This window comes from Oncorhynchus clarkii, chromosome 17 (genome assembly GCF_045791955.1).
Source record: "Oncorhynchus clarkii lewisi isolate Uvic-CL-2024 chromosome 17, UVic_Ocla_1.0, whole genome shotgun sequence".
Classification (NCBI taxonomy): Eukaryota; Metazoa; Chordata; class Actinopteri; order Salmoniformes; family Salmonidae; genus Oncorhynchus; species Oncorhynchus clarkii.
In genome coordinates this window covers 2,359,021-2,376,259 of record NC_092163.1, presented here as the reverse complement: position 1 = coordinate 2,376,259, position 17,239 = coordinate 2,359,021, and the positions used below count along the sequence as shown (strand labels likewise).

The following is a 17,239-nucleotide window of genomic DNA, read 5'->3' as shown; positions in this document are numbered from 1 at the left end:
TGATGTAGAACCAGCTGGATGGTGATATTAGTGATGTAGAACCTACTGGATGGTGATATTAGTGATGTAGAACCTACTGGATGGTGATATTAGTGATGTAGAACCTACTGGATGGTGATATTAGTGTAGTGATGTAGAACCTGCTGGATGGTGATATTAGTGATGTAGAACCTGCTGGATGGTGATATTAGTGTAGTGATGTAGAACCTGATGGATGGTGATATTAGTGTAGTGATGTAGAACCTACTGGATGGTGATATTAGTGTAGTGATGTAGAACCTACTGGATGGTGATATTAGTGTAGTGATGTAGAACCTACTGGATGGTGTATTATTGTAGTGATGTAGAACCTACTGGATGGTGATATTAGTGTAGTGATGTAGAACCTACTGGATGGTGATATTAGTGTAGTGATGTGGAACCTACTGGATGGTGATATGTAGATCCTGCTGGATGGTGATATTAGTGATGTAGAACCTACTGGATGGTGATATTAGTGTAGTGATGTAGATCCTGCTGGATGGTGATATTAGTGATGTAGAACCTGCTGGTTGGTGATATTAGTGTAGTGATGTAGAACCTGCTGGATGGTGATATTAGTGTAGTGATGTAGAACCTGCTGGATGGTGATATTAGTGTAGTGATGTAGATCCTGCTGGTTGGTGATATTAGTGATGTAGAACCTACTGGATGGTGATATTAGTGATGTAGAACCTGCTGGATGGTGATATTAGTGATGTAGAACCTGCTGGATGGTGATATTAGTGTAGTGATGTAGAACCTACTGGATGGTGATATTAGTGATGTAGATCCTGCTGGTTGGTGATATTAGGGTAGTGATGTATTAATAATAGTGTTACATTAGTGGTCTCCTCTGAGCCATAGTCACACAGGATTTGCATTAATTTGACTTCTTATTTCGCTTCGGAGAGTAAGCATCTGGCAATTTGTCACATTTTTTTTAGCTCTGAAAGGATTTGCAAGTATATATCACCTTTCCCGGCGGTGCTTTAGTTAGATATGAAATATTGTTTTGAAACGATGCCAAGTCAGACCCTCCAGCTTTTACTGTCACTCTACTTACCGTTAAAGGTGCCGCTGGGATATTCACAGATGTTTTGTTCTTCGTCAAGTTACGGACTGGGCCTTTAAGTTAACGTTCCACCTCCATCGTCCTATATACTGGCATGGATATACTTCAATAGATGTATTTTAAACTTCGGGCCAGTTTCCTTGGACACAGACTAAGCCTCAGTCCTAAAAAGCACTTTATATGGAGATTGGGTTTCTGTGGTTCAGTAGTAAGTTTAATCCATGTTCTGGATCCTGGTCGTTAAAATACTACTTTAGATACAAGGTTCATGCTGATACATGTGTTTTGTTGGTATGAACATACTATACCTCTTTCTCATCCCCCCCCCTTCTTCAAGGAAATACTCTTCCTCCCTTCCTCCTTCCATCCCTCATCCATCTAAGATACACTCTACAGTATTTCCCTTCATAGACACTTATTCAGTCTTTTAATAGATATGCTTTGTACGTGCATATTGACAGTTGACAAAGAACCCATTTGACAGACGTTTCAACAGTGTTGTAGTGTTCATATTGACAGATGTTTCAACATTGTTGTAGTGTTCATATTGACAGATGTTTCAACATTGTAATGTAGTGTTCATATTGACAGACGTTTCAACATTGTAATGTAGTGTTCATATTGACAGACGTTTCAACAGTGTTGTAGTGTTCATATTGACAGACGTTTCAACAGTGTTGTAGTGTTCATATTGACAGATGTTTCAACATTGTAATGTAGTGTTCATATTGACAGACGTTTCAACAGTGTTGTAGTGTTCATATTGACAGACGTTTCAACAGTGTTGTAGTGTTCATATTGACAGACGTTTCAACAGTGTTGTAGTGTTCATATTGACAGAAGTTTCAACAGTGTTGTAGTGTTCATATTGACAGACGTTTCAACAGTGTTGTAGTGTTCATATTGACAGACGTTTCAACAGTGTTGTAGTGTTCATATTGACAGACGTTTCAACAGTGTAATGTAGTGTTCATATTGACAGTTAACAGATTTCACGGATGTTTCAACAGTGTAATGTGTCTTTCTCTATGACACTGTCCTGTAATATTACTCTACATTCTAATAACAATGAAATGAGCCTCGCTTTCACACACACACACACACACACACACACACACACACACACACACACACACACACCTTTTTAGGAAAGAATATACTTCTCACTTTCAAACACTGGCAATTGCGTCATAGTAATTTCACACTCCCTGAGTTCTTAAGCGTTGGTGTGTGTGTGTGTGTGTGTGTGTGTGTGTGTGTGTGTGATGTGTGATGTGATGTTTGTGTGTGTGTTTGTGTTTGTTGTGTATGTGTGTGTGTGTGTGTGTGTGTGTGTGTGTGTGTGTGTGTGTGTGTGTGTGTGTGCGTGCGTGCGTGCGTGCGTGCGCTCATGGCCTCATTTTCAAGGCACATTCATATAAAGGTTAATATTATAGTTGTGAAGTCCATAGCTACGCTAGGAGACAGGCCATGGTAGCTTAAGGCAATTCCTGATTCAAATTAAAAGCTCAATTAAAAGAAGACTGTTAGAACACATCTCTTCTTCATTGGTAGTCCATAAATACCCCTTGTTAAGATGAGCTGTTTGAAGAGGTTAATATTCATTTTTATTTATCCTCTCAGCTATGGTGTCAGTGATGGGGGTGGTGGAGGTGGTGGAGATGGTAGTAGTGGTGGTGGTGGTGGTGGTAGTTGTGGTTGTAGTGGTGGTAGTAGTGGTTGTAGTGGTGATAGTAGGAGTGGGGGTAGTAGTGGTTGTAGTGTTGTTAGTGGGAGTGGTGGTAGTGGTGGTAGTGGTGATAGTAGTGGTTGTAGTGGTGATAGTGGGAGTGGTGGTAGTAGTGGTTGTAGTGGTGGTAGCAGTGGGGGTAGTAGTGGTTGTAGTGTTGATAGTGGGAGTGGTGGTAGTGGTGGTAGTGGTGGTAGTAGTGGTTGTAGTGGTGGTAGTGGGAGTGGTGGGTTGAGGTCAGATGAGGCTTGGCTATTTTGTTCGTCCTACTCTCACATGCACACACTTCTACTCACACAGGGTCTGTATACGTCAATAGGGACATGAGACCTGGAGGGAGTAGAGGGAAGATCAGAGATGAGAAATGGAGAGACGATGGAATGAGAGAGGGTGGGGAGGAGAGGAGTGGAGGGGAACGAGTGATGTCTGAGACAGAAAGATGAGAGAGGAACCTAAAGCTGACACTTATTAGTCAAGTGAGGGATAAGAAAAGAGAGGAGAGAAGGGAGCGAGAAGGACGGAGGGAGAGAGAAAGGGGTGGGAGGAGGGACGGAGGGAGAGAGAAAGGGGTGGGAGGAGGGACGGAGGAAGAGCGAAAGGGACAGAAGAGGGACAGAGGGAGAGAGAAAGGGACAGAGGAGGGACGGAGGGAGAGAGAAAGGGACAGAGGAGGGACGGAGGGAGAGAGAAAGGGACAGAGGAGGGACGGCGGGACGGAGGGAGGAGGGACGAAGGGAGAGTGCAATCGATGAAAAGTCTAATGAGCGTCTGCCTTCAGGTTTTAGAGGACAAAAACATTCACAAAAACACTCACATCTGTATGTAGTAACATTACACTTGCCACACACACACACACGCGCACACGCTGGTGTAGAGTACTTAAGTAAAAAGCACTGCCTAAGTAGTTTTTGGGGTATCTGTACTCAATAAAACAATTTCTATTTTTGACTACTTTTACTTCACTACATTACTAAAGAAAATAATGTACTTTTACTCCATACATTTTCCCTGACACCCAAAAGTACTAGTTACATTTTGAATGCTTAGCAGGAGATGAAAATTGTCAAATTCACGCACTTATCAAGAGAACATCCCTGGCCATCCCTACTGCCTCTGATCTGGCAAACTCACTAAACACAAATGGATCTTTTGTAAATGATGTCTGATTGTTGGAGTGTGCCCCTGGCTGTCCATATAATTTAAAAACAAGAAAATGGTGCTGCTTTCTTTGCTTAATAGAAGGAATTTTAAAATATTTACACTTTTACTTTTGATACTTAAGTCTATTTAGAACAAAATACTTTTAGACTTTTACTCAAGTAGTATTTTACTGGGTGACTTTCACTTTTACTTGAGTAACTTTCTATTAAGGTATCTGTCACGGTCGTCCTCCTCTTCATCTGAAGAGGAGAGGCGAGAAGGATCGGAGGACCAAAATGCGGCGTGGTATGTGTTCATGATGAATATTTAATAAAAGAAAGCACTGAACACTGAATACAAACTATACAAAAACAATAAACAAATAACGACCGTGAAGCTATAAATGAGACCTGTGCTGAACACAAGCAACTAACATAGACAATCACCCACAAACCAACAGTGAAACCCAGGCTACCTAAGTATGATTCTCAATCAGAGACAACTAATGACACCTGCCTCTGATTGAGAACCATACTAGGCCGAAACATACAAATCCCCAAATCATAGAAAAACAAACATAGACTGCCCACCCAACTCACGCCCTGGCCATACTAAATACATACAAAACAAAGGAAATAAAGGTCAGAACGTGACAGTATCAATACAGCTAACGTCCTGCAGTTCTACACATGTTGCCTGCTGCTGTGTCAGTCAAGTTGCTCTCATCTGGGTCACGGCACCAAATGATGTGGGACATTAGATCCAAAGATTAAGGCAGAGACTTTTTAATTGTGTAATATAAATAATATTGAATCAAGCAGCTGCAGGGGATAGATCTGCAGCTGCTCAAATGGATAAGTAATAGATCTCCCATACTGTTATGTAGGGGAGATCCATCACTAATCTGTAGGGGAGATCTATCACTGTTCTGTAGGGGACATCTATCATTGTTCTGTAGGGGAGACCTATCACTAATATGTAGGGGAGATCTATCACTAATCTGCAGGGGAGACCTATCACTAATATGTAGGGGAGATCTATCACTAATCTGCAGGGGAGACCTATCACTAATCTGCAGGGGAGATCTATCACTAATCTGTAGGGGAGATCTATCACTAATCTATAGGGGAGATCTATCACTAATCTGCAGAGGAGACCTATCACTAATCTGTAGGGGAGATCTATCACTAATCTGTAGGGGAGATCTATCACTAATCTGCAGGGGAGACCTATCAATAATATGTAGGGGAGATCTATCACTAATATGTAGGGGAGATCTATCACTAACTGCAGAGGAGATCTATCACTAATCTGTAGGGGAGCCTATCACTAATCTGTAGGGGAGACCTATCACTAATCTGCCGGGGAGATCTATCACTAATCTGCAGGGGAGATCTATCACTAATCTGCAGGGGAGACCTATCACTAATCTGTAGGGGAGATCTATCACTAATCTGTAGGGGAGACCTATCACTAATCTGCAGGGGAGATCTATCACTAATCTGCAGGGGAGACCTATCAATAATATGTAGGGGAGATCTATCACTAATCTGCAGGGGAGACCTATCACTAATCTGCAGGGGAGATTTATCACTAATCTGTAGGGGAGACCTATCACTAATCTGTAGGGGAGACCTATCACTAATCTGCAGGGGAGATCTATCACTAATCTGCAGGGGAGATCTATCACTAATCTGCAGGGGAGATCTATCACTAATCTGCAGGGGAGACCTATCACTAATCTGCAGGGGAGACCTATCACTAATCTGTAGGGGAGACCTATCACTAATCTGTAGGGGAGATCTATCACTAATCTGCAGGGGAGACCTATCACTAACCTGTAGGGGAGATCAATCTCTTCACGGGGAAGAAGTCAACACATAAATGGTTCCTTGCCCCTTGTAAAGTGAGAGGTCATAATACAATCGTATTGCTACACAACAGTTAATTATATGAGCAACAGTTTCAAAACATAAAGGATATGTGTTGGGGTGCAGACATGAAAGGCAAAACATCAGTCCAACACAGAACATATCCCTTGAGAAGTTACAAAAAAATTCCCCCTAAATTCTGCCACCACAATTCCCCCTTTGATGCCATGGAAACCATAAACATTACCATACATGACTTCTCTGAGATGTTGTTAGAAAAACCTTCTGGTTTCTGGGAAATTTTACACAGAAACAGGGGTCTGAATGGAACTAATTTAATTAATAATAACAATCTGAGGAAAGGGAGGTTGATAGGGATGGGGTCATTTCTATTGTAGTAGGCTCTACCATCTCCAACCGGGCAATCTGGATCCCCAATAAAGGATGAAACAGTGACGAGATCCATCAGGTCCTTCAAGTTTACGTCGGTGGTCATGACCATCTGGTGGGGAGGAGATGCTGCTGATTTACACAATCTCCTCACCAAGGTGCTCAGGCATGAGAACAAGCCACTATCTCCTCACCAAGGTCCTCAGGCATGAGTACAAGCCACTATCTCCTCACCAAGGTCCTCAGGCATGAGAACAGGCCACTATCTCCTCACCAAGGTCCTCAGGCATGGGAACAGGCTACTATCTCCTCACCAAGGTCCTCAGGCATGAGAACAGGCCGCTATCTCCTCACCAAGGTCCTCAGGCATGGGAACAGGCCACTATCTCCTCACCAAGGTCCTCAGGCATGAGAACAGGCCACTATCTCCTCACCAAGGTCCTCAGGCATGAGAACAAGCCACTATCTCCTCACCAACGTCGTCAGCATGAGAACAGGCAAAACGATAGCACATGGACTTCAACCAGGGCTAGGAGACCTTGCAACACAAGAGTTACAATGTTCCCCAGGCTAGTTTCACCCATGCAAACAGATCCCAACCCCGCTCGTTACCTCGCTTGTTTACAGTAGCTACCACCTGTCTGATAGTGGCAACAGAATCAGTGACCCCAACGGAGGAATCCGGAATGTTAGTGCAACATTCTGCCCCCACCCCCTCTCAAACCCCTCACTTATCTGCTAGGAGAATATCCAAAGCCAATCTATTTTGTAAAACCAGCAGTTCATTCTTCCAAAGAAGTAGCAGTAGCAGAACTCATAATCTCTGCTTCTTCATTGGCTAGTTCTCCAATGGAATCAAGGACAGTTGTGATGCCATAATTAGGAATTAATGCAGAGAAAATTTGTTTTTGCAGGGCCAGCTTCAATGGTCCTCCGATACGAGTGGGAGAAAGGGTGATTTGGAGGTACTGTGGTAGCAGGCACAGCAGGAACAACATTGGCCACTGTGTCCTCCGGCCCACCCCTGTCTCAGTCTCCAGTATCTATGCAGCTAGGGTCCGTCTGTTATATCTGGTGTAATTCTGCGGTCAATGACATGTTAGGGTGGAATGTTCCATTTCCTGAGGAAGTAGATTCAGTATGCACACTGGCATTCTGAAGTTTATAACGTATTCCCAATGACATGTTAGGGTGGAATGTTCCATTTCCTGAGGAAGTAGGTTCAGTATACACCCTGGCATTCTGAAGTTTATAACGTATTCCCAATGACATGTTAGGGTGGAATGTTCCATTTCTTTACAGTGAGGGCAGGGTTATGTTATTGTAGACTGAAAGGTTTAACAATGACTTCCCCCCAACTGGAGACCAGTTCCATTTGCTATATAACCTGGGGGAGTGTAGGGTGATTAGTTGCTTGGGTTGAGAGGTGGGATTATTCAAATGTAATGTTCTCATATAAAACACCTTATCCTCTATCCAATCAGGTTCCCTGTCTGTAAGGTTACCTGCTTTGGTCCACATCAATATTCCCATAAACCCCTAGGGGTATAGCTAATAACGGCATAGTCTCAGCACTGCCTGGTAACAATCCACAAACCCAACAATCTGATGTCATACATTCAACACTGCCTGGTAACACTCTATAAACCCAACAATCTGATGTCATAGTCTCAGCACTGTCTAGTAACTCTCTACAAACCCAACAATCTGATGTCATAGTCTCAGCACTGTCTGGTAACACTCTATAAACCCAACAATCTGATGTCATATTCTCAGCACTGTCTAGTAACACTCTATAAACCCAACAATCTAATGTCATATTCTCAGCACTGTCTAGTAACACCCTATAAACCCAACAATCTAATGTCATATTCTCAGCACTGTCTAGTAACACCCTATAAACCCAACAATCTAATGTCATAGACTCAGCACTGTTTAGTAACACTCTACAAACCCAACAATCTGATGTCATAGACCCAGCACTGTCTAGTAACACTCTACAAACACTAAATTTGGGAGCTCCCTTAACAGCCGGACCAGGTACCTTTCATGAGGGAAAATTGTATTTGTCTGAAGAGATTAGCCATGAATTGTACACAGCATCTCCTCTCACTCGTTCTTGGTCTGAGCAGGTAACTGTGACCACCTCCTCAGACCAATTGGCAGTACACCCATAACGTTGTACTGGGAACCAAAAGGGGAAAAACTCAGTTTCAAGGTCTTAGCTTGTAGAGAAGAAGCCTCGTGAGGAATTGATGAGGTCACATGCAGGAACCAAACGTTAATGATGAATAATGAATCATGTAAATCATGCAAATATAACTTGTCTGTGTAAGCAGTATATAAAAGAACTAACGGGACTGCCCCGGGGGAGCTCCTGATCGTCATGTCTACTATGGGGCATTAAGTTTGTTAGAACCTCTCCAGCTTGCTGATAATAAAGAATGATTCATTTAAGTTTGACTTTGAGCCCCTGGTGGTACATTTCCATTAACATTTCTACTCTGTAGCACTACAGAGTCCCACTAACTGCTCTCCTAAGGCACATGGCTCGGGAAGCATTTCAAAGGGAAAGATACAAAATCATTGTTAAACTCATCAGAAAACTTGGTAGTGGACATTCCATCAGTCTTGGAAGAGAAAGTATACATTTACTTACTTTTCACTATGCCACATCTTAAATCAGGCTTAAAAATTATTCAGAATCTTAATCATTCCAAAGAATGCAATGTTCGATACCATTATTCCTATAAATACCAAACTTCACTTTTTCAATGGAGCTTACTGCATTTTGGGCAGGTAGCCTTGATAAAACCATGCGTAAACATAATCCTACTGGTGCCCCATCAGGTGATACAGGGTCTCATTAAGCACTATAGACACCTTCTAAAGTAAACAATCCCAGAGCTCCTCTCTTTGTAACCTTCTCATCTAGACCTGTTGGACGTATGTCTTGTGTTCTGTACCTTCTGTCTCTGGGACATCAACTGGTCAAAATATGAAAGCTGGTTTTTAGCAAATCTGCAAGGGCCTTCAAAAAGTTGATGCCGGCTTATCAGAGCTTTATTTCTTTCTTTTCACAACTCTGGTACTAAAAACATTGATTTGGATCTACTTTAATTAGGGACAGTGTTCCGCATAATGGAAAGGTATTTTTATTCACACTATCGAATTGAGAAGTAATCATTGGAAATCGTCAAAAAAAACGTGTCTTATTCAACTCTTCATTTTCTCACTGTGTCCCTTACAGGCTGTGTTCAAAGGGTCCCACTCACCTTCACTGGAGGCTTATCTATGGTCCCACTGGAGGCTTATCTATGGGCCCACTGGAGGCTTATCTATGGGACCACTGGAGGCTTATCTATGGGTCCACTGGAGGCTTATCTATGGGCCCACTGGAGGCTTATCTATGGGTGCACTGGAGGCTTATCTATGGGTCCACTGGAGGCTTATCTATGGGTCCACTGGAGGCTTATCTATGGGCCCACTGGAGGCTTATCTATGGGTGCACTGGAGGCTTATCTATGGGTCCACTGGAGGCTTATCTATGGGTCCACTGGAGGCTTATCTATGGGTCCACTGGAGGCTTATCTATGGGCCCACTGGAGGCTTATCTATGGGTCCACTGGAGGTTTATCTATGGGACCACTGGAGGCTTATCTATGGGCCACTGGAGGCTTATCTATGGGACCACTGGAGGCTTATCTATGGGTCCACTGGAGGCTTATCTATGGGCCCACTGGAGGCTTATCTATGGGTGCACTGGAGGCTTATCTATGGGTCCACTGGAGGCTTATCTATGGGTCCACTGGAAGCTTATCTATGGGCCCACTGGAGGCTTATTTATGGGTGCACTGGAGGCTTATCTATGGGTCCACTGGAGGCTTATCTATGGGTCCACTGGAGGCTTATCTATGGGTCCACTGGAGGCTTATCTATGGGCCCACTGGAGGCTTATCTATTGGTCCACTGGAGGTTTATCTATGGGACCACTGGAGGCTTATCTATGGGACCACTGGAGGCTTATCTATGGGCCCACTGGAGGCTTATCTATGGGACCACTGGAGGCTTATCTATGGGCCCACTGGAGGCTTATCTATGGGTCCACTGGAGGCTTATCTATGGGACCACTGGAGGCTTATCTATGGGCCCACTGGAGGCTTATCTATGGGTCCACTGGAGGTTTATCTATGGGACCACTGGAGGCTTATCTATGGGTCCACTGGAGGCTTATCTATGGGACCACTGGAGGCTTATCTATGGGCCCACTGGAGGCTTATCTATGGGTCCACTGGAGGCTTATCTATGGGCCCACTGGAGGCTTATCTATGGGTCCACTGGAGGTTTATCTATGGGACCACTGGAGGCTTATCTATGGGACCACTGGAGGCTTATCTATGGGCCCACTGGAGGCTTATCTATGGGTCCACTGGAGGTTTATCTATGGGACCACTGGAGGCTTATCTATGGGTGCACTGGAGGTTTAACTATGGGACCACTGGAGGCTTATCTATGGGCCCACTGGATGCTTATCTATGGGCCCACTGGAGGCTTATCTATGGGCCCACTGGAGGCTTATCTATGGGTGCACTGGAAGCTTATCTATGGGCCCACTGGAGGCTTATCTATGGGTGCACTGGAGGTTTAACTATTTGTCCACAGGAGGCTTATCTATTTGTCCACAGGAGGCTTATCTTTAACCCAAACACCAGATGGCAGCTCTAGTTTAATATCAGTCCCAAGGCTCAATCCCTCTGTCATGTGACCTTGTATTGAAACCTTTAGCTTCTTCAAATGACTAAACTATGGGATTATTAGAGTGCTATCTGGAAGCCATAAATAACATCAAATCAAATGTTATTTGTCACAAACACATGGTTAGTAGATGTTAATGCGAGTGTAGCGAAATGCTTGTGCTTCTAGTTCCGACAATGCAGTAATAACCAACGAGTAATCTAACCTAACAATTCCAAAAACTACTACTTTATACACACAAGTGTAAAGGGATAAAGAATATGTACATAAAGATATATGAATGAGTTATGGTACAGAACGGCATAGGCAAGATGCAGTAGATGGTATAGAGTACAGTATATACATATGAGATGAGTAATGTAGGGTGTGTAAACAAAGTGGCATAGTTTAAAGTGGCTAGTGATGATTTACATAAAGATGCAGTAGATGATAGAGTACAGAATATACATATGAGATGAGTAATGTAGGGTGTGTAAACAAAGTGGCATAGTGGCTAGTGATACATGTATTACATATTACATATTACCATTCACATACTGTCAACACTTATTCAATTTGACATCCACTGATAGACCATGTGTCACGTCTTGATCTGTTTTCACCTGTCCTTGTGCTTGTCTCCACCCCCCTCCAGGTGTCACCTATCTTCCCCACTTATCCCCTGGGTATTTATACCTGTGTTTTATGTCTGCCTGTGCCAGTTTGTCTTGTTTTTTCAAGTCAACCAGCGTTTTCTCATTCCTATTTTTCCCCACTCTCTTTTCTCGCCCTCCTGGTTTTGACCCTTGCCTGTCCTGACTCTGAGCCCGCCTACCTGACCACTCTGCCTGTCCTGACTCTGAGCAAGCCTACCTGACCACTCTGCCTGTCCTGACTCTGAGCCTGCCTGCCTGACCACTCTGCCTGTCCTGACTCTGAGCCTGCCTGCCTGACCACTCTGCCTGTCCTGACTCTGAGCCCGCCTACCTGACCACTCTGCCTGTCCTGACTCTGAGCCCGCCTACCTGACCACTCTGCCTGTCCTGACTCTGAGCCCGCCTACCTGACCACTCTGCCTGTCCCTGACTCTTAGCCCCCCCACCTACCCGACAACTCTGCCTGTCCCTGACTCTGAGCCCCCCACCTACCTGACTACTCTGCCTGTCCCTGACTCTGAGCCCCCCACCTACCTGACTACTCTGCCTGTCCCTGACTCTGAGCCCCCCACCTACCTGACCACTCTGCCTGTCCCTGACTCTGAGCCCCCCACCTACCTGACTACTCTGCCTGCCCCTGACTCTGAGCCCCCCACCTACCTGACTACTCTGCCTGTCCCTGACTCTGAGCCCCCCACCTACCTGACTACTCTGCCTGTCCCTGACTCTTAGCCCCCCCACCTACCTGACCACTCTGCCTGTCCCTGACTCTGAGCCCCCAACCTACCTGACTACTCTGCCTGTCCCTGACTCAGAGCCCCCCACCTACCTGACTACTCTGCCTGCCCCTGACTCTGAGCCTCCCACCTACCTGACTACTCTGCCTGTCCCTGACTCTGAGCCCCCCACCTACCTGACTACTCTGCCTGTCCCTGACACTGAGCCCCCCACCTACCTGACTACTCTGCCTGTCCCTGACACTGAGCCCCCCACCTACCTGACTACTCTGCCTGTCCCTGACACTGAGCCCCCCACCTACCTGACTACTCTGCCTGTCCCTGACTCTGAGCAACCCACCTACCTGACTACTCTGCCTGTCCCTGACTCTGAGCCCGCCTACCTGACCACTCTGCCTGTCCCTGACTCTGAGCCCCCCACCTACCTGACTACTCTGCCTGTCCCTGAGTCAGCCTACCTGACCACTCTGCCTGTCCCTGACTCTGAGCCAGCCTACCTGACCACCCTGCCTGTCCCTGACTCTGAGCCAGCCTACCTGACCACTCTGCCTGTCCCTGACTCTGAGCCCGCCTACCTGACCACTCTGCCTGTCCCTGACTCTGAGCCCCCCACCTACCTGACTACTCTGCCTGTCCCTGACTCTGAGTCAGCCTACCTGACCACTCTGCCTGTCCCTGACTCTGAGCCCCCCACCTACCTGACCACTCTGCCTGTCCCTGACTCTGAGCCCCCCACCTACCTGACCACTCTGCCTGCCTGTGAGCCCCCCACCTACCTGACCACTCTGCCTGTCCCTGACTCTGAGCCCCCCACCTACCTGACTACTCTGCCTGTCCCTGACTCTGAGCCCGCGTGGTGGACGAAGGAGAGGACCAAAGCACAGCGTTGTGGACGAAGGAGAGGACCAAAGCACGGCGTTGTGGACGAAGGAGAGGACCAAAGCACGGCGTTGTGGACGAAGGAGAGGACCAAAGCACGGCGTGGTGGACGAAGGAGAGGACCAAAGCACAGCGTTGTGGACGAAGGAGAGGACCAAAGCACGGCGTTGTGGACGAAGGAGAGGACCAAAGCACAGCGTGGTGGACAAAGGGGAGGACCAAAGCACAGCGTGGTGGACGAAGGAGTGGACCAAAGCACAGCGCTGTGGACGAAGGAGAGGACCAAAGCACAGCGTGGTGGACAAAGGAGAGGACCAAAGCACAGCGTGGTGGACGAAGGAGAGGACCAAAGCACAGCGCTGTGGACGAAGGAGAGGACCAAAGCACAGCGCTGTGGACGAAGGAGAGGACCAAAGCACAGCGTGGTGGACAAAGGAGAGGACCAAAGCACAGCGTGGTGGACGAAGGAGAGGACCAAAGCACAGCGTGGTGGACGAAAGGGAGGACCAAAGCACAGCGTGGTGGACGAAGGGGAGGACCAAAGCACAGCGTTGTGGACGAAGGAGAGGACCAAAGCACAGCGTTGTGGATGAAGGAGAGGACCAAAGCACGGCGTGGTGGACGAAGGGGAGGACCAAAGCACGGCGTTGTGGACGAAGGAGAGGACCAAAGCACGGCGTGGTGGACGAAGGAGAGGACCAAAGCACAGCATTGTGGACGAAGGAGAGGACCAAAGCACAGCGTTGTGGACGAAGGAGAGGACCAAAGCACGGCGTTGTGGACGAAGGAGAGGACCAAAGCACAGCGTTGTGGACGAAGGAGAGGACCAAAGCACAGCGTTGTGGACGAAGGAGAGGACCAAAGCACAGCATTGTGGACGAAGGAGAGGACCAAAGCACTGCGTTGTGGACGAAGGAGAGGACCAAAGCACAGCGTTGTGGACGAAGGAGAGGACCAAAGCACGGCGTGGTGGACGAAGGGGAGGACCAAAGCACGGCGTTGTGGACGAAGGAGAGGACCAAAGCACGGCGTTGTGGACGAAGGAGAGGACCAAAGCACGGCGTTGTGGACGAAGGAGAGGACCAAAGCACTGCGTTGTGGACGAAGGAGAGGACCAAAGCACGGCGTTGTGGACGAAGGAGAGGACCAAAGCACAGCATTGTGGACGAAGGAGAGGACCAAAGCACAGCGTTGTGGACGAAGGAGAGGACCAAAGCACAGCGTGGTGGACGAAGGAGAGGACCAAAGCACGGCGTTGTGGACGAAGGAGAGGACCAAAGCACAGCGTTGTGGACGAAGGAGAGGACCAAAGCACAGCGTTGTGGACGAAGGAGAGGACCAAAGCACAGCGTTGTGGACGAAGGAGAGGACCAAAGCACAGCGTTGTTAATGTTCATCATGTTTAATAAAGACGAAAAATGTGAACACTACAAAATACAAAACAACAAATGTGAAAAAACCAAAACAGTTCTGTCTAGTGCAGACACACGAAGACAGAAGACAACCACCCACAAAAACCCAACACAAAACAGGCTACCTAAGTATGGTTCCCAATCAGAGACAATGACTAACACCTGCCTCTGATTGAGAACCATATCAGGCCAAACATAGAAACGGGAAAACTAGACACACAACATAGAATGCCCACTCAGCTCACGTCCTGACCAACACTAAAACAAAGAAAACACAACAGAACTATGGTCAGAACGGGACAGTATTTTAGTCTGCCCTAATAATGTTACTGTATATATTTATTAACAACTTCCGTTGGATATTCACTTCCTGCTTCACACTCATTAATTCAATGTTTATTATTTTGAGATTAATTATGTAATGCGCCGAAATTATTAAAAAAACATTGGCCAATTCAGAAGTGGAGGGATACATGTTGGAGGGAAATTCCTTTTTAAGGTAACGTAGCTCTTGAGACTAGAGTTTCTTTCTAGGATTCAACATTCATTATAACTGGGCTAGCACTGCCTATCAGCCCACTGTCATTGGAGTGCTCTGTCCATAATGAGTCTGGCACCTGAGACAGAATGGACAGAATAGACAGAGACAGTTTCCCACTCCGTCTCGGGGAGTGGTCACATTTTGCCCTGCTCACAATTTGGTTATGAACTTCGTTGTTGGGGATATCAACGGAAACTCCATCTGCAGTGCTATAAATTGAAGCATTAAGTTAAGTTAACCAATCTCTACCTAGCAAGTTAAACGGTTGAGTAGGCGAAGACAAATAATAATAATTATGTTCAACATTCGTTGGTCCTATTGAACCCAACAGTATACCATACTGGCCATACTGTATACCATACTATACCATACTGGCCCAACAGTATTCTATACTGGCCCAACAGTATTCTATACTGGCCCAACAGTATTCTATACTGGCCCAACAGTATTCTATACTGGCCCAACAGTATTTATACTGGCCCAACAGTATATTTTACTGGCCCAACAGTATACTATACTGGCCCAACAGTATTCTATACTGGCCCAACAGTATTCTATACTGGCCCAACAGTATTCTATACTGGCCCAACAGTATTCTACACTGGCCAAACAGTATTTATACTGGCCCAACAGTATTTATACTGGCCCAACAGTATATTTTACTGGCCCAACAGTATTCTATACTGGCCCAACAGTATTCTATACTGGCCCAACAGTATTCTACACTGGCCAAACAGTATTTATACTGGCCCAACAGTATTTATACTGGCCCAATAGTATTCTATACTGGCCCAACGGTATTCTATAGTGACCCAACAGTATTCTACACTGTTCTGTAGGGGAGACCTATCACTGTTCTGTAGGGGAGATCTATCACTAATCTGTAGGGGAGATCTATCACTGTTCTGTAGGGGAGATCTATCAGTAATCTGTAGGGGAGATCTATCACTGTTCTGTAGGGGAGATCTATCACTGTTCTGTAGGGGAGATCTATCACTGTTCTGTAGGGGGAGATCTATCACTGTTCTGTAGGGGAGACCTATCACTGTTCTGTAGGGGAGATCTATCACTGTTCTGTAGGGGAGATCTATCACTGTTCTGTAGGGGAGATCTATCACTGTTCTGTAGGGGAGATCTATCACTGTTCTGTAGGGGAGATCTATCACTGTTCTGTAGGGGAGATCTATCACTGTTCTGTAGGGGAGATCTATCACTGTTCTGTAGGGGAGATCTATCAGTAATCCGTAGGGGAGATCTATCAGTAATCCGTAGGGGAGATCTATCACTAATCTGTAGGGGAGATCTATCACTAATCTGTAGGGGAGATCTATCACTAATCTGTAGGGGAGATCTAACACTAATCTGCAGGGGAGATCTATCAATAATCTGTAGGGGAGATCTATCAGTAATCTGTAGGGGAGATCTATCAGTCATCTGTAGGGGAGATCTATCACTAATCTGTAGGGGAGATCTATCAGTCATCTGTAGGGGAGATCTATCACTAATCTGCAGGGGAGATCTATCACTAATCTGTAGGGGAGATCTATCACTAATCTGTAGGGGAGATCTAACACTAATCTGCAGGGGAGATCTATCAATAATCTGTAGGGGTGACAATCCCCCATAGACTAGTCACTGTCTATATAGTCTATTACTGTTACAAACCCCCATAGACCAGTCACTGTCTATATAGTCAATTCAATTCAATTCAAGGGCTTTATTGGCATGGGAAACATGTGTTAACATTGCCAAAGCAAGTGAGGTAGACAACATACAAAGTAAATATATAAAGTGAAAAACAACAAAAATTAACAGTAAACATTACACATACAGAGGTTTCAAAACAGTAAAGACATTACAAATGTCATATTATATATATATACAGTGTTTTAACAATGTACAAATGGTTAAAGGACACAAGATAAAATAAATAAGCATAAATATGGGTTGTATTTACAATGGTGTGTGTTCTTCACTGGTTGCCCTTTTCTCGTGGCAACAGGTCACAAATCTTGCTGCTGTGATGGCACACTGTGGAATTTCACCCAGTAGATATG

At 45.7% G+C, this 17,239-nt stretch overlaps 1 protein-coding gene across 1 annotated transcript in view; it reads left to right on the top strand.

The window, feature by feature from the left end:
* Nucleotides 1-17,239, top strand: part of LOC139370015 (uncharacterized) — a 50,620-nt gene that overhangs the window by 14,408 nt on the left and 18,973 nt on the right. The window contains exons 5-6 of the mRNA XM_071109299.1: nt 11,613-11,643; nt 12,346-12,748. Coding sequence (XP_070965400.1) covers nt 11,613-11,643; nt 12,346-12,748 — 434 coding nt within the window. The remainder of the gene's footprint in view (nt 1-11,612; nt 11,644-12,345; nt 12,749-17,239) is intronic.